General features: G+C 46.1%; 1 protein-coding gene across 1 annotated transcript in view; it reads left to right on the top strand.

The window, feature by feature from the left end:
* The window catches only part of LOC143280401 (inactive tyrosine-protein kinase transmembrane receptor ROR1-like), a 458,789-nt gene extending 444,461 nt beyond the window's left edge, over positions 1–14,328 (top strand). The window contains exons 14-16 of the mRNA XM_076585035.1: positions 10,396–10,694; positions 12,050–12,433; positions 13,071–14,328. Of these exons, the coding sequence (XP_076441150.1) occupies positions 10,396–10,694; positions 12,050–12,433; positions 13,071–14,210 (1,823 nt within the window). The 3' untranslated portion in view covers positions 14,211–14,328. The remainder of the gene's footprint in view (positions 1–10,395; positions 10,695–12,049; positions 12,434–13,070) is intronic.
* The last annotated feature ends 8,383 nt before the right edge of the window (positions 14,329–22,711 follow it).

Below are 22,711 nucleotides of genomic sequence, written 5' to 3'. Positions count from 1 at the left end.
GTCCAAAACTGCGGGGCGTGTGGGTGTGAGGAGAGTACTTGTCAGCCTAATGCGGGGTCCTTGTCCTTCTGGTGTTATCTTGTCGTCAGGCACACGCATCCCAGCCGGGTCTGGGAAACACCGCGCGCGGTCACACAGCGTACAACTGTCTGTGTGTCTGTCTGTCGCTCTCTCTCTCTCTTTTACACGTATACATATGCAGAGCACTTAATCATTCATATATGTGTGTGCGTGGGTGTATGCGTGCGTGTGTGTGCACGCGTGCGCGTGTGTGTGTGTGTGTGTGATCACTCATATTTTATGGGCCAGAGGGAGGACAATTTTTAACATTTTTTACTTTCTCTCTCTCTCTCTCTCTCTCTCTCTCTCTCTCTCTCTCTCTCTCTCTCTCTCTCTGTGTGTGTGTCTCGCACACACACACACACACACACACACTCACTCACACACTCACACACACACACTCACACACACACACACACACACACACACACACACACACACACACACACACACACACTCCCGTGCACGCACAGATTTGCTCAGCCGATTACTCAACATCTCTCAGTCTCTCTCACTCTCTCACCCTATCTCCAATTCTCTGTCCATCCTCTGTCTCTCCATCCCCACAGCTGTAGTTGAAACAGCAGTTTTAGCCGTCCGAAGTCGTCAGAAGGAAAACGTCAGCACTATTGACCTGCATTCTAAACTCGTGTCTACCCCTCCAGTGGTCAGCACCAACCATTGTCATGGCAGCGGCTTTTGGGTGGGTGGGGTTGGTCCGATTCTCCACAAAATTCAAACTCAACTGTACTGTATGGTTGCGAGGCATGGACACGACGGCCGAAACTGAAAGGAAGATCCAGGCCTTCGAGAACAAATGCCTGAGGAAGCTCCTTCAAATTCCCTGGATCGAGCACAGGACCAATGAACATGTACGGAGCAGAATTGAGAACCTTGCTGGACCTCAGGAACCTCTCCTTTCAACTGTGAAGAGACGCAAGCTGATATGGTTTGGACACAACACTCGACACACCAGTTTGTCCAAAACAATCATGCAAGGCACCATCGAGGGCGGGAGAAGAAGAGGAAGACAGCGGAAGAACTGGCATGAGAACATCAAATAATGGACCGGACTCCACACACGTGAGCTGCTGCCAGCGGCTGCCGACAGAGACAGATGGAAAAGGGAGGTTGCGTCTGCGGTCCTCAGGCTTCCCCCAACGACAGATTTGTAGTTATGGGCCTGAAGAAGAAGAAGAAGAAGCTCTGTTCTCCATTGACTGTGAGGTGTCGTTTGGACGCCGCACAGAAGAACTAATCACCAGATTCTTCTATTATGCTTGGCTCTCCGGATGGTTCTCTTCCAGCATCAGCAAGTCTTGAGTGCGTCCAAAGCGGCATGGAGTTGCAGTTTCAATGAGGTGTCGAAGGGTGTGGAGTGCTTCGTTATTCGCTACACAGTATCTGCTTGAAAGGGGAAAAAAAAGAAAGAAAAATAAGTACATGCCTAACCTGCGCATAGACTCAACGGCTGTTCAGGCTTTGAGATGGAGAGATTGTGAAACACGTCTTCGTCTTGGAATAACTCGATTCCAACATACAGACAGAGGGTTTTGGAAAAGACGGAAGGAATCAGGCCTCCGTACAATGCACGTCCAAGCCACGTATGTCTAGCCTCCCAATCATCTACAAAAGTTTCTTTCTATTGGTATTTTTATCGGTCATATCATCGCGTTAAAGTTGGTATGAATAGTTTCTTCATAGTTATATTTTATCGGCCATATCATCGCATTGAAGTTGGTACGACTAGTTTCTTCACACTTGTATTTTATCGGTCATATCATCGCATTGAAGTTTCTGTGAACAGTTTCTTCATACTTGTATTTTATCGGCCATATCATTGTGTTGAAGTTGGTATGACTGTTGCGACGAGACCCAAATGGGAAAAGGAAGCGAGCGCATTCTCCATCTTCCTGGCAGTCTTGGAAGGGTGCAGTGACCGGGCTTTCATATTGGCAAGGAAATGAGACTTGTTCCCTGAGACTGAGGGAGCCATGATAACGTGACTGCTGTCTGGGACACTGTCTCGTTTGTCTGCTGTGGTGAAGGTGGTGGTGGTTGAGGTTAGGGGTAGGAACGGAATCTCTTGTCACTGCCTTGCCCTTCTGTGTGTGTGTGTGAGAGAGAGAGAGAGAGAGAGTGCGTGTATGTGTGTGTGTATGACTATTAGTGAGAGTGTGTGTATGTGTGTGTGTGTTAGAGTGAGTGAGCGAGATAGAGAGAGAGAGAGTGTGTGTGTGTGTGTGTGACTATTAGTGAGAGAGTGTGTGTGTGTGAGTGTGTGTGTGTGTGAGGGTGTGTGTCTGTGTGTGTGCGCGCGCGCGCGTGTCTGTCTGGATAAGGGCTGACTATGTAATGTACATGTGGCATCTTTGAGTTGTGGTGGGGGGGGGGGGTTCTGATCTGAAGTACCCAAAATATCTCACAATGGTGACGATAGTGTCATAACGTTCAGTGTTCAGCCTCGTCCTTCCAAACACCAAGGACCATCCTGCACGTTGGTGTTCGTGAAGTTTGTTTGTTCCCTTCTTTCTTCGGTTTGCTTCCCACCGTTTCTCTGTCTCGCTCTCTTCTCCCTGTTCCGTTTGCCATTTTTTTTTTACTCACTCGTGTAAACAAAGTGAGTCTATGTTTTAACCCGGTGTTCGATTGTCTGTGTCTGTGTGTGTGTGTCCGTGGTAAACTTTAACATTGACATTTTCTCTGCAACTACTTTGTCAGTTGATACCAAATTCGGCATATAAATGGGAAAAATTCAGTTCTTTCCAGTCATCTTGTTTAAAACAATATTGCGCTTCTGGGATGGGCACAAAAAAAAATAAAGAATGAAGCCTGATTATATGCAAACTGCATTTACTGTTATATTTATATTTTTTGTATTCTCTAAACTTGGCACTTTGATCTGATATTCTGACCCAACAGCAAGAGCAGTCATTATTATCATTTTTTGTTCAAACAGGAACTTTTGCTAAGCATGGAAGTTTTATTTATATTTTGCAAACGTTTTGGTGCAGATAATAAAAAAGGGAAATTACTCTGTAATGCTAGTGGAGTTAATTTGCTTTAAACTGATCTTTCTCATCTTAAACATTACATTTTGAAACAAGAGAGGCAAGGCCTTCAAGACTCACTTGTGATGCACTTTTTTTTTTTAAATCCAAGCTTTTTATGTATAGAGTATAATTTCAAAATGTAATGTTTAAGATGAGAAAGATCAGTTTAAAGCAAACTAAGTTCCCCAGCAGAGTAATTTCCCTTGTTCTACTGTCTACACCAAAACGTTTGCAATAAGTAAAACGTCCATGCTTATCAAAAGAAGTTCCTGTTTGAACAAAAAATGATAATAATGACAGATCTTTTGTTGGGTCGAATATCAGATTAAAGTGCCAAGTTTAGAGAATACAAAAAATATAAATATAACAGTAAATGCATTCTACTCAATACATAAAAAGCTTGGATTTTTTTTTTTAAAGTGTATCACAAATGAGTCTCGAAGGCCTTGCCTTTCTTGTTTATGTATGCATATGTGCGTGGGGGGGGGGGATCGGGAGGAGGGGGCGACATGGCGAAAGGTGAATAGCTCTTTGCTTATCATGTTACCTTCAATAAAACTCTTTCTCCACCCCCACCCCCCACCCCCATCCCTCCACTCCCTCCCTCTCTCATACAGTGAGAAGAATGAACTGGAATAATTCGGTTGAATGAATGTTTAACCCATCACTTTTTTTTCCACATGGTTAGATTGACTATCTTAAAGAGTGTTGTTGAAACAATTGCTCCCTTTATTGTGTGTTGGGGTGCAGCTATAAAGAGTTTTTGTTCGTTTTGTTTCCAGTCGGTCGGTATTTTATCGGCGTATGACATGGAAATTGCCTGATGTAGGGATAGGTACGCAGCGAAAATGAAATCCCGTTCACCCCCACCACCACCACCACCACCCCCCCACAACCACCCACCCAGTCCCAACCTCCTCCGCCACACTACCATTCACAGCCCTTCTTCCTTCCCATGTTTCAAGATTATTATTCTTCTTCGTTCGTGGGCTGCAACTCCCACGTTCATCCGTATGTACACGAGTGGGGTTTTACGTGTATAACCGTTTCTACCCCACCCCCACCCCCCGCCATGTAGGCAGCCATACTCCGTTTTCGGGGGCGTGCATGCTGGGTATGGTCTTGTCTCCATGACCCACCGAACGCTGACATGGATTACAGGATCTTTAACATGCGTATTTGATCTTCTGCTTGCGTATACACACGAAAGGGGTTCAGGCACTAAGCAGGTCTGCACATATGTTGACCTGGGAGACTGGAAAAATCGCCATCCTTTGCCCACCAGGCGCCGTCACCGAAATTCGAACCCGGGACCCTCAGATTGAAAGTCCAACGCTTTAACCAATTGGCTTTTTTTCTCTTTTTTTTCTTTTTTTTAATCGTGCTTTCCCACCCGTTGAAGTGAGCCAAAACGTTTTTGTTTCGGGGTGTGGGTTTGTTAGGGTTTTTTTTAGGTTAATAAGCAAACATTGCCAACGAAACGTGTGTCCATGGAAATGAGGCAACCAGAGTGATGCATCTCCACCCGTCGTCTGTGACAGATGGCTGGTCTTGTCCCTAGTGGAACGTAAAAAAAGAAAAGAAAAAAAGGAAAAGAGAGAGATGTAAGAGGGAAGGAATAGTAAGGGGGCGGGCGGGGGTCTTTCTCCTCCCTCTCCTCCCCCCCCCCTCCCCGCCTGATGGGGATATGGGGATTCTGGATTCTGTTTGGGTGGACTGGGTAGCCGTGAGTGAGTGAGTGAATGGTCGCTGCTTGCATGTTCGCTTCCTCCTCCTCTTCCTCCTCCTCTTCCACCCTCTCCTCCTCCTCTTCCTCCTCCTCCCCCTCCTCTTCCTCTTCCTCCTCCTCCACCTCCTCTTCCTTGCTGGCACTGGGGTCTGCATCAGATAGGGATGGACGCTTCACCCTGGCAAATGGTATCTTCCTCGGGAGTCTAGTGAGCTGTGTGTGTACGCCGTGTTCCTGGAGACGTCCCGGAGAGGGAGTGGACATATTGCATTTGTATCCGTGTACGTGACCCAACAGATCAGATTCAATTACTTTCCGACAAATGGGGGTGGGGCCGTCTGAGACTTGGTACAGCGTTCGATGATTGGAAAAATGGGAGGGAGGGGAGGGGGGCGTGGGGATGGGGGGGGGATGATTGTGGGGGTTGTGGGTGAGGGTTGTTGTTGGTTGTGCACATAAAGAAAAGGAAAATAATAGAAATAGGAAGGAAGGAAAAACAGGTTTGTTGTTGTTTTTTTGTTTGTTTGTTTTTGTTGGTTTCTGGGGGGGTGGGGGGGGTTGTTTTTGTTTGTTGTTGTTTTGTAACAGAAAGAATGTAAAATAAAAGCAGAATATGGATGCACACACACACACACACACACACACACACACACACACACACACACACACACACACACACACACACACACACATCCGCAGAAGCATAGAGAGTAAACAGGAGAAATGAATAGAGAAAAAATCAAAAACGTTTTGAGCTGGTCCCAGATCTGCAAACATTTTTTCAGGACCGCCATCTGCCAAGGCGATAATGACGCACGTAGAGCTGACACTGCAGACACACGGTGTTGTGCAAAGTTCTCCGTCATGTGTTTGCGCGGCCGTTGAACATTTCACATCGATTAGTCTCTCATCAAAACGTTATCTGTTTGAACGCGCTGCTGCTCGACATTTCTCATCACGTCGTTTTGTTTGTCCACCAGCGAAAATCTTTACGACAAGCATGATATGACATGATAGTACCCGGTGATCGTCATTCGGTAGAACACTTCTGTAGATGAAAGTTGGAAGTTGAAGTAAAGTAAATGAAATGAAATTAACCATGATTCTACATCCATGTGCTTAGAAAACCTGAATAAAATGCGCGCTGTTGTCCCTTTTTGACCGCCAGTCAATTTAGAGTGCAAAATTCCCTTGTGGTATAATCACAGAAAAGACAGTGGCTAACAATAGCTGGGGGATTCCCCCTGCGATGTATAGAAAATATGGCCTATCCTACCACCGAACATTAAGAGCAGTAGTTTCATGAATAACAGACCAATGAATGGTCACCTTTCAGTGACATGGGTCCTCTTCCACGCCGGTGCATAAATGCGAGCTTGGCGGTGAAAGGGTTAAATGCCCTTAACTCTTTATATACGCGCGTTCACTTTTATGTTCATACATCCGTATGTTCCTTTCCTTCACACCTCCATAATTTCACCTGTCAGAACGCGTCACAACGAATACGCTACGTGCCCCGGCACATCTTCCTAATATTCACTGACATCCAAGAAAAAGAAAAAAGAGCACGTTGTGAAATACCAAGCGCCAGTCTTGTACCACGTTGACAGGGACTGTTGAATGACGTGCGATAACAAACAACATTGGGGGTTAATTAACTCACTCAGTACGGCCAGTCCTCTCTTCTCCTCTGCACAGACCCCTCGGATGTCCAGTGGGTGTTTGAATGACTCGACCTTTAGCTTCCGTCGTCAGAACTGTGGTATTCTTTGTCAACATTCACGTCTTCAGTATAAGAGTCTTCCGCTTGCAATATTTTGATGATGGTAATTGGGGTGAAACGCTGTTAACGTCGTCTGTTTCGCCGTTTGTATGGAGAGAGTTAAAGCCAACCAAGATGAAACAAGGAAGAAATAAGTATGACAGAAGAGAAAAGAGTGTCGATAAAAACAGAAAGAAAATGACAACCCAGTTTTAACAGCAGCCTCGGTAAGAGGTCGAAAAGCACGGGGGGAGGGGGGGGGGCAAACAAAACATTATGCATACTACTGTCTGTCTGTCTGCCCCCCACACACACTCTCTCTCTCTCTCTCTCTCTCTCTCTCGCAGGGGGAGGAGGGACAAACAAAACATTATGCATATTACTATCTGTCTGCCCCCCTCTCTCTCTCTCTCTCTCTCTCTCTCGCGGGGGGGGGGGGACAAACAAAACATTATGCATACTACTGTCTATCTGTCTGCCCCCCCCTCTCTCTCTCTCTCTCTCTCTCTCTCTCTCTCTCTCTGTCTCTCTGTCTCTCGCAGGGGGGGGAGGGACAAACAAAACATTATGCATACTACTGTCTGTCTGTCTATCTGTCTGCCCCCCCCCCCCTCTCTCTCTCTCTCTCGCAGGGGGGGGGGGAGGGACAAACAAAACATTATGCATACTACTGTCTGTCTGCCCCCCTCACACTCTCTCTCTCTCTCTCTCTCTCTCTCTCTCTCTCTCTCTCGCAGGGGGGGAGGGACAAACAAAACATTATGCATACTACTGTCTGTCTATCTGTCTGCCCCCCTCTCTCTCTCTCTGTCTCGCAGGGGGGGGGGGGGGACAAACAAAACATTATGCAAACTACTATGCTCTGTGACAGAGCTTTGTTCGTTGATCCGTGCTTTTGTTTTGCATGTTTACCATGACATTGATTTCAAAGGCGAGAATCAAGTTAGTAAAGAAGAAAAGAAGAATAAAAAATAATAAAAAAAAGAAGAAAAAAACAACAAATGTACGACTGAAAGAGACTGAGATGTTTGCCAACAGAACGAACTAGAAAGGGCAGTCAGTAGCACTCAGTTGGGCTTTTGTCCTTTTCTCATCCACACAACTCTTTCTCATGACACGTCTGTCCAAGCTAACATTGAGTACCTGCAGTTTAAAGACAGTTTACCACTTTACGCCCAACCAGTTTTGCATTGTCCTGTACAGTCACTTTTTTTTTTTTTTTTTTAATGGCCGACATGCCCTTTTTTTGTCTCTTCACCTGCCAGACAGAAGAGTATGGATGTCAAGGGGGGAGCACCAGCCGCGTTTATCCTCCCTGTGGCTTATCTCCATTGGACAGGGGGGGGGGGGGGGGATTGTTGAAATAAAAGCTTCTTTTTGTGCCGGCAGCTCGCGATAAACAGTCTGACACACCTGTCCCCCCTCATAATGCCTGTCGGCCCGTCCTTCCTCGCCACTCATGTACGGTGACGGGGGTGTTGGGGAGGGGGGGTGGGGTGGACGAGCATGGCTGGGAGGGGAGGAGATGGATATCAGACTGTGCCAGAGGTTCCAAGACTCCAGAGTTTGAAATACATGACACAGGCTTGTTATATTGTGTGAGATCATTGCCGCCAGGCACCGTGAACAAGAAGAATGAATTCTCCCTATCCCCCGTTCATTGGCTATAGTTTATTAGCAGATAGAATTAAGTTTAGACATTCTGTGATTGGGTTTTAGTGACTTAAAAAGTGGACGTTTTGCAGAAAGTCTGCGCCTGTCTTGAATCGTCTGCTAAATGTGATGTGAGCAAGTGACTCCTCTCTTGCAGTCAAACTGTTAAATGTGATGTGAGCAAGTGACTGCTCTCTTGCAGTCAAACTGTTAAATGTGATGTGAGCAAGTGACTGCTCTCTTGCAGTCAAACTGTTAAATGTGATGTGAGCAAGTGACTCCTCTCTTGCAGTCAAACTGTTAAATGTGATGTGAGCAAGTGACTCCTCTCTTGCAGTCAAACTGTTAAATGTGATGTGAGCAAGTGACTCCTCTCTTGCAGTCAAACTGTTCAATGTGATGTGAGCAAGTGACTCCTCTCTCGCAGTTAAACTGTTCAATGTGATGTGAGCAAGTGACTCCTCTCTCGCAGTCAAACTGTTAAATGTGATGTGAGCAAGTGACTCCTCTCTCGCAGTCAAACTGTTAAATGTGATGTGAGCAAGTGACTCCTCTCTTGCAGTCAAACTGTTAAATGTGATGTGAGCAAGTGACTCCTCTCTTGCAGTCAAACTGTGAAATGTGATGTGAGCCAGTGACTCCTCTCTTGCAGTCAAACTGTTCAATGTGATGTGAGCAAGTGACTCCTCTCTTGCAGTCAAACTGTTCAATGTGATGTGAGCAAGTGACTCCTCTCTTGCAGTCAAACTGTTAAATGTGATGTGAGCAAGTGACTGCTCTCTTGCAGTCAAACTGTTCAATGTGATGTGAGCAAGTGACTCCTCTCTTGCAGTCAAACTGTTAAATGTGATGTGAGCAAGTGACTCCTCTCTTGCAGTCAGACTGTTAAATGTGATGTGAGCAAGTGACTCCTCTCTTGCAGTCAAACTGTTCAATGTGATGTGAGCAAGTGACTCCTCTCTTGCAGTCAAACTGTTAAATGTGATGTGAGCAAGTGACTCCTCTCTTGCAGTCAAACTGTTAAATGTGATGTGAGCAAGTGACTCCTCTCTCGCAGTCAAACTGTTAAATGTGATGTGAGCAAGTGACTCCTCTCTTGCAGTCAAACTGTTAAATGTGATGTAAGTGACTCCTCTCTTGCAGTCAAACTGTTAAATGTGATGTGAGCAAGTGACTCCTCTCTTGCAGTCAAACTGTTAAATGTGATGTAAGTGACTCCTCTCTTGCAGTCAAACTGTTAAATGTGATGTGAGCAAGTGACTCCTCTCTTGCAGTCAAACTGTTAGATGTGATGTGAGCAAGTGACTCCTCTCTTGCAGTCAAACTGTTCAATGTGATGTGAGCAAGTGACTGCTCTCTTGCAGTCAAACTGTTAAATGTGATGTGAGCAAGTGACTCCTCTCTTGCAGTCAAACTGTTCAATGTGATGTGAGCAAGTGACTCCTCTCTTGCAGTCAAACTGTTAAATGTGATGTGAGCAAGTGACTCCTCTCTTGCAGTCAAACTGTTGAATGTGATGTGAGCACTCCTCTCTTGCAGTCAAACTGTTAAATGTGATGTGAGCAAGTGACTCCTCTCTTGCAGTCAAACTGTTAAATGTGATGTGAGCAAGTGACTCCTCTCTTGCAGTCAAACTGTTAAATGTGATGTGAGCAAGTGACTCCTCTCTTGCAGTCAAACCGCTGGCTCCACTGTCTCACACAGAATGAAGTACAAGATCAACACGCTGTGTTATATATAAATGTATAAACAAATCTTCCCCGTTCTATCTCAGTGACCGTGCCTTCACCTGTATACATCCTATCTCCCTTTCAACGACCGGCTTCATATCTGCTCTGTTTCTGCATTCCCAGATTCTAACACTCTACAGTCGGCAGCCGCTCTGTGTGTGTGTGTGTGTGTCTGTCTGCCCCCCCCCCCCCTCTCTCTCTCTCTCTCTCTGCCTCACTGCCCCCCCTCCCCCCACCTCCATAATAATCATAATATTTAAAAGGCGCAAAATCTTGATTGTCAACTCTAGGCGCGTGCACACACACACACACACACACACACACGGGAAAAAAAAAGATGATAAATAAGCATGACCAAACCATCACACAATGAGCCAGAACCTAACCCCATGGTGGCTGGCTGTGCAGTGACGGAACGCGCGGAGAGCAACAAGCTGATGTTCATCCTGGTGCCCTCCATCACCATCCCCTTGGCCCTCGCCATCCTCCTGGCCATCGTCTGCTTCTGCCAGCGGAGAGGGGGGCGGGGCGGGGGCCGGGGCGGGGCCAACGCCAACGGGAAGACCGTCGGGGGAGGTGGGGGCGGGGGCGGGGGTCAGCCGGTGGAGATGAGCCCCCTGAACCCCAAGCCCAGCTGCCGGGCCAAGGAGTTCCCCGCCCACAGCATCCGCTACATGCAGGAGCTCGGGGAAGGGGCGTTCGGCAAGGTGAGCTGAACACAGTGTGCTTATCATGATGGCGCAAACTCCCCACTGATGGGCTCTAAGCGCCTCACGTCAAACTGTACATGTACAATGGTGCATTATAGGTCATTTGTTTTTAGTGGTGTTAGTTTTGAGCTGTGGTTGGTGGGATGGAAAGTATAGTGGAGTCGGGGAAGATGTGCGTGTGTGTGTGTGTGTGTAGGGGGTGGGGGGGTGAGGGTCATGAAAGAGCCATTTTTTTTCAGCATTTCTTTTGGTGGAAGGCGGGAGGGTGGTGGGGTGGTGGTATTGTTTTCGGGGATGGGGATGTTGACTAGAAATGAGTATGTTCGGGCGGGTGAGGGGGGGGGGGCCTATAAAGTTCTATTGTTGCCTTCACCATTTCTCTAAGATTTGTTTTTTAGTTGGTTGGTTGGTTGATTGTTTGGCGGAAAAGGGGTGGGGGGGTGGGGTGGGGTTCGGCCATAGTTGATTGGAAGGTGTTGGAAAAAGCTATCGTTGTCTTCAGCATTTCTCTTGTTTGTTTTTGTTGTTGTTGTTGTCTTCACCGTACATGGTCACAAACACCCGCGCGCATGTATCCTCCCCCCCCCCTCCTCCCCACCCCTTATCCCCTACCCTACCCCCCCCCCCCCCCCCCCCCCCCCTCACTTCATGTGTCGGATGTAGTTAGTGTACTTGTGTGAAAAATGGAAGTACACGCCATGCCTAAAAATCGCGATCTCTCTCTGTGTCTGTCTATCTGTGTGTCTCTTCCTGTCTGACACGCACACACAGGCGCGTGCCTTTATCTTTATCTTGCTATCTCTGCAACACGTGCACACTGGTTGGAAGTCATACACACACACACACACACACACACACACACACACACACACACCACTTCCACCATAATGACCACCACCATCACGAATGTCACCCACCCCGACCTACCTCTCTCCTCAGGGCTGCGGTTACTGAACCAAAGATTTGTTTTTACATGCTTTAATTCCGACCATGACTTCAGTTCATAAGTTGTCAACATACCATTGCTTTTGATGAACCAATTTGGCAGGCAGTTGTTTGTGCCATGTATGAAACGATATTACCATCAGTAGATGTTGTAAACCTTGTTGTTTTTTTTTCAGTGGATTTCGACGTTATCAACGAATTTTCACAATGGATTTGTAAAGTATGTTTTGATTTCTTCTTCTTTCGTGGGCTGCAACTCCCACCGTTCACTCGTATGTACAAGAGAGGGTCTTTGTTCGTGTATGACCGTTTTTAACCACGCACATGTTGGCAGCAATACTCCTGTTTTGATGTGATTTGATTTGATTTTGATGTTGGTTTCTCCCTCCAACCCCCCAAACCCCCAGGTGTACAAGGGAGAGCTGCTGGGTCTGTACGGGGACAGCACGGTGAGCAAAGTGGCCATCAAGACCCTCAAGGAGAACGCCGCCCCCAAGATGCAGAACGACTTCCGGCGCGAGGTGGACCTCATGTCCGAGATGCGGCACCCCAACATCGTGTGCCTGCTGGGCGTCTGCCTGCGCCAGGAGCCCATGTGCATGCTGTTCGAGTTCATGGTGCAGGGCGACCTGCACGAGTACCTCATCATGCACTCCCCGCACTCCGACATCTCCGGTGTGGACACCAGCAAGGTCCGAGGGGGGCCCGGGGGCGGTGGTGGTGGTGGTGGAGCAGGAGGTGGTGCTGGGAAAGTGCTGGAGTACCCCGAGATGTTGGTCATCTCCACGCAGGTGAGAGAGAGAGAGAGTGTGTGTGTGTGTGTGTACAAGCGTGCAGAATTATGAGAGAGAGAGAGAGAGAGAGTGTGTGTGTGTGTGTGTGTGTACAAGCGTGCAGAATTATGAGAGAGAGAGAGAGAGAGTGTGTGTGTGTTTACAAGCGTGCTTAGAATTGTGGTGGTGATATTTGGCGGTGTCGTGTAATTTAAGGGCGGAAGGGGTGTGCGGGAGGTATGTGTGGTTGTGGTGTTGTGCCTTGGTGGGAGAGGATGTTGCGTGGTAAATGACAGGTGTGTGTGTGTGTGATAGTGAGTGTGTGCATCATGTGTTTACTCTCCCTGCGTGTGCTTTTATAATGCTGGACGTGTTTGTGTGTGGAGAGGTGACGGTCGAGTGTTTGTGTATACGTTCATGCAGGTCAGCTTTGATTGTGCGAATCGAACAAGCCCATATTGGGAGCTCATCATTCGTTTCCTGTGTCATTGTCGGGCTTCAGTGCCGCACGCACGCACGCACGTACACACACACACACGCATGCGCACGCACGCACTCACGCAAGCACACACACACACACACACACACCTATAAATTTTAACTTATTTTTCTCAGCTTTTGAATTGGTTATCCATGTGTGTCCCCCTCCCGACAGATCGCGGCGGGCATGGAGTACCTGGCCTCGCACCACTTCGTGCACCGTGACCTGGCGGCCCGCAACGTGCTGGTGGGCGACGGGCTGACGGTCAAGATCTCCGACTTCGGCCTCTCCCGGGACATCTACTCCTCCGACTACTACCGCGTGCAGAGCAAGTCCCTGCTGCCCGTGCGCTGGATGCCGCCCGAGTCCATCATGTACGGCAAGTTCACCACGGACAGCGACGTCTGGTCCTTTGGGGTGGTGCTCTGGGAGGTGTTCTCCTTCGGCCTGCAGCCCTACTTCGGCTGCTCCAACCAGGAGGTGATCGAGATGATCCGTTCCCGCCAGCTGCTGCCCCAGCCGGAGGACTGCCCCGGGAGGGTGTACGGGCTGATGATGGAGTGCTGGAACGAGATCCCCTCGCGCCGGCCGCCCTTCCGGGAGTGCCACGCGCGGCTCAGGTCGTGGAAGGGGGAGCTGATGGCGGCGGCGGCGCAGAGCAACCCGCACTGGTCGCTGTCGCAGAGCCAGTCCGCCCACTCGTCCAGCACGGGCCACCAGAGCTCCCAGTCCCAGCCGTCCCACCACAGCAGCACGGGGCCCAGCAACAACACGGCCATGACCGGCCTCACTGGCAGCTCCAACACCTCCGACCCCAACTCTGCTCCCGGGGGTGGGCCGGCGATGGGTCAAGGTCACCTGCTGGGTCAGCCCAACCCGCACTTCGCCATGTCGCAGGGTCAGCTGCCGCCCCACATGATGGTTGGGGGTGGGGGAGGGCCGCTGTACGCCATGGCCAGGTCCGGCAACCCCTCCTCCAACCTGCCCCCGGCCCCCGCCTACAGCGCCTTCAACGGCCAGCTGAGCAAGGCGTCGCCCGCCACCTCCGTCACCTCCTCCAAGTCCTCCAACAGCGGGGCCTCGGCCAGCAGCGGGCAAGGCCCCTACACGCCGTCATCCCTGGCCCACACCCACCCCCACCTCAGCACGCAGGTGGGCAACGGCGGGGTGCACCAGATGATGAACCAGCCCGTGCCCGCCGTCACCTGCACCCCCCCGGCCGCCCCCTCGCCCCCCAACGACAAGCTGCCCCCGCTGGTGCCCGGCAACATGGGCACCTACATTCCCAGCGACCAGAGGACTGCCGACACGTGATCGCCTCGGGCACAGCTGCTACCTCCCCGCCAGCTTTTCGGGTGCAGCGGGAAGGAAGAGGTGGTGGAGGAAATGGCGGTGGTGGTGGTGGCTTTCCCAGGGCTGGGTTGGCCGAGGGCTGTCAGATGCTTCACCTGCTTTTAGGGGGGTGTTGTGGAAAGTGGGGGTGGGGGTTAGCTTGGGGAGTGGCAGTGCAGGCTCCTTAGTTGTGTCGGGGAGTCGTTCCGACTAGCTTGGTCACAGCGAGTGGCGCCTGTTCGTTTTGAAGTGCTGACCATCCTGGGTCGGATTGTTTTACATGTGTTTGCACTCTGGCCCGGCATCCATCGTTCGCTGAATGCCGATTGATTTTTGTGTCGTGTCGTCTGCAACGTGACTTCTTGTTTAGGCATCTGTTACTGGCTTCTTCACTTTTTTTCCCCCCCTTTCTTGATTTAGAGCGACGAATTTTTTTTTTTTTTACCGCTGTTATGTTCCCATAACCCGAGAGATGGGTGAAGCACGAACGGGGCCGGTCGGAAATTACGCTGATGGGATGACGTTTACTTTCGTGTGGTGAAGACACTGTTTCGCTGCAGTAATCCAGTCAGATTTCTCACTATTCAGAATGAGTCGGTGACACACACACGCCGGGCCCGGCGGGGCCTGTATGATAGTGTATAGCTTAGAGGAGAAGGGCAGAGACGTGGCAGCGGTGAGCAGATGACTCCGTACTTGCCTGGTTCTGAGGATGGGACAAACGGATGTCCAGGTGTTTTGTGTACGACACCGTGAGCACAGTGTGTCCGTAAGGAACTGGGAACTGGCTTGCCTTTATTCGTACTCTGTGTATTGTCTATATACTTTCTTTTTAAATAGTTGAGCCTATTTTCGCTTGATGACTGACAGTCAATTGTTTAAAAGTATTTCTCCTAATGAATGTTTTCTTGCATGTTCTTATCACATGGATTTCGATTATAGTTGGATATGTTTGATTTTTGTTACTCAATAGCCAAATACCATTCAACACTATTAGGTGATGCCTTTTTAAACTAATCAAATCATAGTTTTAAAACTGAACTAAGAGTAGTTGTCTGGTTTCTCGTGACACATTATGACTGGCCAGTGTTCAGGTATTTTCAATCCCATGCCCTTCCTACCCCCCTGTGTTCGGTTTCTATACAAAAAAAAAAAAATGATGCTGGAACAGCAGGCCGGTGTTTCCACAGGCTGACATTGACACTGCTGAGCTGTGTGTCGACTCTGCCAAAGTACTGGGCGCTACAGTGCATGCTTTGTGTAACCACGTTGTCGACGTTGCTGCTGCAAAGACTTGTGATTTCTACGTCAACGCTGCAAGTGTGTAATGATTCAACTTTGCGGTGACGGCTTCAAGCAAAGTCAAGGCGACAAGAATGGAGAAGAAAACGCCTTTTTTGGGGGTGGGGTGGGGTGAGGGAGGATCTGAAACCGGAACATAATGAATGAAAGTGTGCCAGTGATGTGATGACAAGTTTGCCACGAAACAGTTTGACACTGTGATAAGTGATGCATTATGCATATGTGAGATTTGGCTAATGTGTACATACCCACTTATATACCGCTCGTATATATTCCTTTTTTTTTTTTTTAGCTTGCGTGTGTGGGTCTGTGTGTGGTATCTCAACTGCTGACATGGTATGACCGATTTGGAAAATGATTTTTTTTTTTAACTTCTTTGAGAAACATTATTTAGTGGTTTAAGCTTTTCATTTCAATTTGGATGTGACAAAAGTAGAGTAGGAGATGATGCTGTATATAAAACCCACAACCATACTGCTGAATGGGTGGTTTTGATTGCTTTGGCTTCATAGGAACTGTTTCACATTAGTTTAGTTCAGCTATTGTCTGTGGACGTGCGTGTGTGTGTGTATGTGTGTGTGCGGAACCAAAGTGTGTTCATTTCAGCCTGCCTTTTGGTGAGGAGGGAGTTCTTCTGTTTGCTAGACATTCATGGAGTGTGTGTTGACCTTGTGTTATTGGTTGTAGAAGTTGGGTCAGTCAACAAGCTTGTTTTATTTATTTCTGCCTTAAGTTCCGCATGACCTTTTTAGTATGGATTCCCAGTCTGCATGATTGATTTGCGAGACTGTCGGTTGATGAACACTTAAGTTGTGTGAACAAAATGACGCTTGTTTCTATTCATTTCTTTCATTCTGGGTGGGGGCGCGGGAGGGGTTGGGGGAGGGGGTCAGTGATAAAGTTGGTTTTTGTGGGTGGGTGGGGCCGGTGTTTGTTTTTGCTCGTGTTTTTTGTTGTTTTTTTTGTTTTTTTTGTTGTTTTTTTTAATGGTGGGTTATCGGACAGGGCGAAGTATTGTCATTTTCAGTTGTTACTGATGTTGAAAATGAATATATATTTTTCAATATTTGAATTACTCCACCTATGTATTTTGTTTTATTTCATTCTTCTTTTTTTCTTTACCTTGATTAGTGTCTAAAAGCCTGATCAGCACACTGGATTATGCGAAGATCAGGTTTCGTTGTTTTTTTTTTGTTTTGTTGTTTTTTTTGTTTTTTATAGTAGATATATGTGGTGTAGCATATAATTATGAATCTGTCCGCACGTTCTGACAGTTTGAAATTGAAACTGAAAAAGAAATAGGTAATCCAAAAGTGGTTGTTGTTTTTTTTAATTTATCACCAACATATTTGAGGTTGGCTTGTGAGACAAATTTTACCCCTTGAGAAGGGTAATGGACATTTGGGGGTGGGTGGTCCTAATCAATATAAACGGCAATTTGTTCTCCAGAGTATGATCAGACGTTTAGATGCATATATATATATATATATATATATATATATACGAGGGTCATTCAATAAATAAGGTGAATTTTTCGGTATAAGGACTTCTAATACAGATAGCTTACTTTTTTCTTTTTTTTCAACGTAGTCTCCCAGCACTGTCACACACTTTTCCCATCTGTGCACAAGCTTCCGTATTCCCTCAGCGTAAAAATCTCAGCCAGTCGCTCACAACACTTTTGACAACACTTCATCCTCAACACTGCTCCGTCCTTCTTTAAACAATTTAGCCCACTTGTAGACATTTTTTCGGCTGAAACATGTGGCACCATACACAGTTGACATTCTCCTATGAATTTCAACTGGTTTGCACCCTTCAGCAACCAAAAACTTGATAACTGACCGCTGTTCAATCCTGGAGCATGCTTCTTGGTCGGCCATCTTTGTTAATCGCCAAAACTCTCAAAGTTTTTTTTAATCTGCAAAACAAATTAAATCCATGTGAAAAAGAAGTAAAACCAAAAAAAAAAGAAAGCTTCTATCTGTATTAGAAGTCCTTATACCGAAAAATTCACCTTATTTATTGAATGACCCTCGTATACTTTCATGCATGTATGTGTACCGTATTCATATAGAGAGATGTTTAGGTTTCACTGTACAGTATTAACACATTGTTGGTGTATGTGGGATGCTTACTTGTGCACAAGTATTAAGTCACCTATCGCTGGAGTGTCTAACAGAACCAGTCATAGAAAACAACCGCCCACACCGTACATAGCATGTTAAAGTAGTTTGTTTTTTGGTGTTTTTTTTACCAAACATAGATAAAAAGAGCGGAGACAGAAAGGCTGGAGTGAAAGAAAATAATGTTGGTACACATTTTTTATACATAGGTCCAATATGTGTATATATATATATATATATATATATACATGTGTATAGCTCAACTGATAAAGAAAGGGAACATTTTTTTTCACATATAACCAAAAATAGGGCCAATATATTTGCATGTGTAAAATGTACAACTGGCAATATGACCACCAAAAAAAATGCTGGGCTGTCTTTAGGGTTAAGTTCCCAATGTTGGAGGTAACATGAGGAAATGCATAATTATGTCATAAATCGATAGAGTTGCTGTCGCTGGCTGCCAGATCAGCGATGTTTCTTTTCTCTGTGTGTGTGTGTCTATATATATATAGAGAGAGAGAGAGAGATGTGTGTGTGTGTGTGAGCGATAGAGTGGGGGGTGGAGGGGCAGTCAAGTTATGTGCATTTTACAGTGAGAGTTGGGGGTGGGGGGGGGGCAGTCAAGTTACGTGCGTTTTACAGTGAGAGTTACATGCAGAGAGGTACAGCACCGTCTGTGGCGAGCAAGTTCCATCACGTTCTGAAGGCAGCTCTCCATAACTTCCGGGGAGACTACTTCATTACACCACAGAAAGTTCACCTGAAAGAAACTACTTAGAGAGTTCACCTGAAAGCGCCAGAGCTGAAAAGAGTTTGCGGTGGAGGGGGAACGGGGGAGGGGTGGTGGTGAAACCTTGTTTACTGGATAGGATGGGTAAAAAGGTGGGTCACGCCATTTCCTTTAACTCTTTCACTGCCAAGCTCGCATTTATGCAGTAGCTTGGTAGAGGACCCATGTCACCGAAGGGGGACCAGATCATGGGTCTATTATCCATGAACCTACTGCTCTGTATGTTCGGTAGTAAGATTGGCCATATTTTCTACACATCACAGGGCGAATCCCTAGCTATTCCTAGACACCATATTTCTGTGTTTATAGCGCAAGGGAATTTTGCACTCTAAATTGACAGGCGGTGAAAGGGTTAATGTGTATCAGGGAACAACAGGAAGCTGTTAATTTCTTTCCCCGGTCATGGACATCATCACCATGATGCCCTTCAATCAGAGACAGACGTCTTTAGACTCTGGCAAATGCTTTTTAAAAATTGATTTAAAAAAAACTTTTTAAAACATACTTGCCTGTGTAATTTGACGATGGATTTCTCGTGAATATATATCATTTTGGGGTCGTCTTTTCAAACCAAGAATGGAAGAACTGAATAGAATGAAAGCAGAGGACCAACATCCTCTGCTCGAATTTTTTTTGTGTGTGTAAAACAGAGTCCAACCTGTTTATATTTTTAAACAACCGTAAAAGTAGCATACTGTTTAATTTTCACTAAGTTGAACTGGCTGTAAAAGCCTTGGCATGAACTGTTGAAACTGTCCCTGTCTGAAATTTGTTGTCTTGACATTTTGCAGAGTTAGAACGCCATTCTTCCCTCGAGGAATCGAGTGGGATTGATTTTTTTTTTTTTTTTTTTTTTTGTGGCAATCAAAACCAAAGAACAAATCGTTTGATCTCTTTCTCAAGAGAGTGCAGTGAGTGCATTGTTACTTTTGTAAACGGTATGCGGAGTGCACGTTTTATTGTGGTGATGTTGGCATGGAGCTGGTGGTGGTGGTGGTTTTTTCTCTCCACTTCGCAGTTATGTAAATGTTAGCGCTGTTTGTGTTAGTGTTTCCGCTGCATTGAAACAAGGAAAGTATAGCTGTAGTTTTTTCTGTTTTCCCTTCTGCTTTGCTTTGATCATATTCTTCTTGTCTTTGGATATCCGATTTCAATCATTACAGCCTTATTACTTATGCTTACGACAGCATGGAACATTAACACTATCAAGTCATGTGTACAATTTTCTTGTCTGGACCCAAGTGCAATGTAGCCAAGTACTGAGGTGTGTCCATGTGTGAACATCATTATCTGGTCATGGATGCTTCATTCACGGACAATCGTTCATTATTTTTTATATATATGTATGGGATGTGGATCACACTTGTTTTCCACACGAGGTTTTTTTTTTGTTTGTTTTTTTCCATGCTGTTCAAGAGACAATGTTTGACTGTGCCAAGGTAAAGTGTGTGTGTGTGTGCGTGTGCTGTATGCGGTTTTACGAAGACTTTGTGGAGGAATTCAGCTATGACCGTGCGTTACAATGTCTTCGGGTGATTTGTGTTGCAGCCTTTTATTACGAGAACTGGAGAGAGTCCAAATGCCTGTACACGAATTTGTATGTGCGCACGTAAATATAAATGTGCGATAACTTAGGGGTAGAAAGAGCAGTCTACTTCCTAGTCATAATGTTAATTAATTTATTCATTTTGACCCTTCAAAAACTGAATCGAAATCAATTCTAAAATCTTTTTTCTGTCTTGTCAGATGTATTCCAGTTCAAACGTTTGCGTCAGCAAAGAATGTAGTAACAGCATTTGCTGACTCTGGGAAAAGTAAAATGTGCGAGGTATTTACATTTCAGTTGTCAGTGATTCAGCCAAGGAGGAGGAAAAAAATTGAATGTAAAAGGTTTTTCACTGTTGAGATTTATAATCTTGTGGCTGTTTTTTTTTTTTTTTTTTAACTTTGAAAACCTTTTCGGAAAGTTAGAGGGTTTGTTTTTTTTTTTCCTGGTGCACTCCAGCATTATACCAAAGACTAATTTTACATATGGTCTTTGGTTATACATGTAAGCCTCAGAATGTGTCATCGTTTTATTTCTAGTTCTGACGAATTCGTATTTGGTGTGTAGATAGTTTTGAATTGAATGGAGCTTATCATTCTATATTATTGCATGCGTCTCTCTCCATCCCAGCACATAAAGGGGATGACGTGTATTGATTAGTTCACTGCTCAACTTTTAAGGAGGTTTCCCCTAAATGAATGATTATCAAACAGTGCCATGGTTTGGATTTTCTTGGTATGTTCCGCTGTGCCATTCAAGGCACCCGTGTCGCTTTTGTAGTTGGTCTGTTCACTAATGCTTGGATGTGCTGTTGAAAATGCTTTTTTCTTCAAGGGACGAGTGATCATTGTCAACATTCAGTATAAATAAGTGCAAAATGAGATAACAAGAATACGTGGATGGAATGTGTCCACGGAAGATGTGAAATCAAAATACGCGCGTTTTGTACCAATCAAAGCTATGCATATTTTTACCTTCAGAAATGCTTGTGTATGATCTCGCCTCGTCAGATACTTTCTTTTAGCTGGCTATCATCATTTGTATTATTAATGAAACTGTATTCTTTGTGTGTAATCTTGGCCAAGCTATCTGCTTTTTGGCGTTTGTTATGAGGGGTGGGGGCAACTGTGCGACGTTTAGGAACACCGCACAATGTTTGTCACTGCGGATAGGCAGAAACGGATGCCTTTGGGGTAGATGTGGAATGAGGTTTGTTTTAAGCTTTATGGAGGCTGGGGGGGGGGGGGAGGAGACAGGGTATAAGTTCGGGAGGTGGAGAGTGGGGACCAGCAGGCTCCACGTCTACAGATCCAATCCAAGTGCCCGTCTGAAGGCACCCTCCCCTTGTTGAACCAAGCCACGGACTTGCCAGTGTTCGAGTCCGTGTACCAAGTGCACATCCTTGACCAAGATCCACGGTGTGCGGGGTCCTGCATACCCTCCGCCCCCCAACTCTGGGAGAGGGGATTTAACGGACCTCCGTCTGCGGCTTGTCCCCACTCAACAGTGGTGTGGTTCAGGCAGCAAGGTGAAGTCCATAATTGAGACTGCCATCTGCCATATTCATGTGCCCTTTCCGTTTCAATTTCAAGGTGTCAACCAGCCGACCATGGCTTGGAAGCCTGTCCTAGATAAATGCATAACATTAAAATAAAATAATGAAACTAAATACACAAAATATTAAGTGCACGTACGAGTTAATGACTTGGTTTCGTATGACTAATTGTAGTTTCAAAATTAATCGGCCTGCCGTCACGTTTCAAATACAGCCAGTGCCTGGAAACGGAGCTTCAGAGAGCGTGTGTATAGCAGGGGAGGGAGTTGGGGAAACATGTGGAAGACAAGAGCACTTGTACATAAGTATGTGATGTAATTCGAACAAATCGTGTTTCTTTTGGAAGGGGAAAGCAGTTGATGTTTAAAAAGATGAATCGGTACATCTCTCACATACCAACTTGTGTCAAACTCCAGTTTATAAATTCGTTCCTGGTAACTTACAGGTTCGCCGTCTGATTTGCCTTCTGTATTCTCGAGAAAAAAAAAAACCTATCATTTTTGTATTGTTCATTATTATGTGCCTGTAAACAGTTTGCCTTTGTCGTTTATTTCTGCTGAAAACGTCACTACAAATTGCACTGTGGATTAGCAAAGGTCTGTTACGCCATATTTGTATATTTTATTACTGCTTTTGTGTTTATAAAGCAGTTAGCATATATAAAATGGTAAGTTAGTTCGTATTCACAACTAAGCCGTTTGTCGGTACCGAACATTACGCCTAACTGAGTTAAGATGGGGTTTGTACGAGTTTAGGTTTTCTGGGCCAAGCACTTTCTCCTCAAAATGTTCTCTTTTGTCAGTGGGTGCTATGTATTCTATACCGTTCAGAACTCCTGTGACACATTGGTTATATATGTGGATATAACCCGCCTACTTACACTATTACCCAATATGTGTCTGTATATACTTTGGCCACATACTCCAAACAGTGCATGACTATACCCAGTTTACCACCAGAAGAGTACGGATTCTGCCGGAGTGAGCGTATGGCGAGATGTGCGCTGTACCTAGCTGCTGCTTGCCTGCAGTGTCTGTGCCAGTCAGTGCTGTTATTATTATTGTGCAAGACGATATAATAAAGGACTACTTCGTCAACCTTTGTTTGAGTCATACCCGTTGCCCTTATGTCCTGTCCCTACCCAGTAACCCCCACCCCTAA

The sequence above is a fragment of the Babylonia areolata genome, chromosome 3 (assembly GCF_041734735.1).
Source record: "Babylonia areolata isolate BAREFJ2019XMU chromosome 3, ASM4173473v1, whole genome shotgun sequence".
NCBI lineage: Eukaryota > Metazoa > Mollusca > Gastropoda > Neogastropoda > Buccinidae > Babylonia > Babylonia areolata.
The sequence above is the reverse complement of the archived record's forward strand: the minus strand, read 5'-3'. Positions and strand labels throughout refer to the sequence as shown.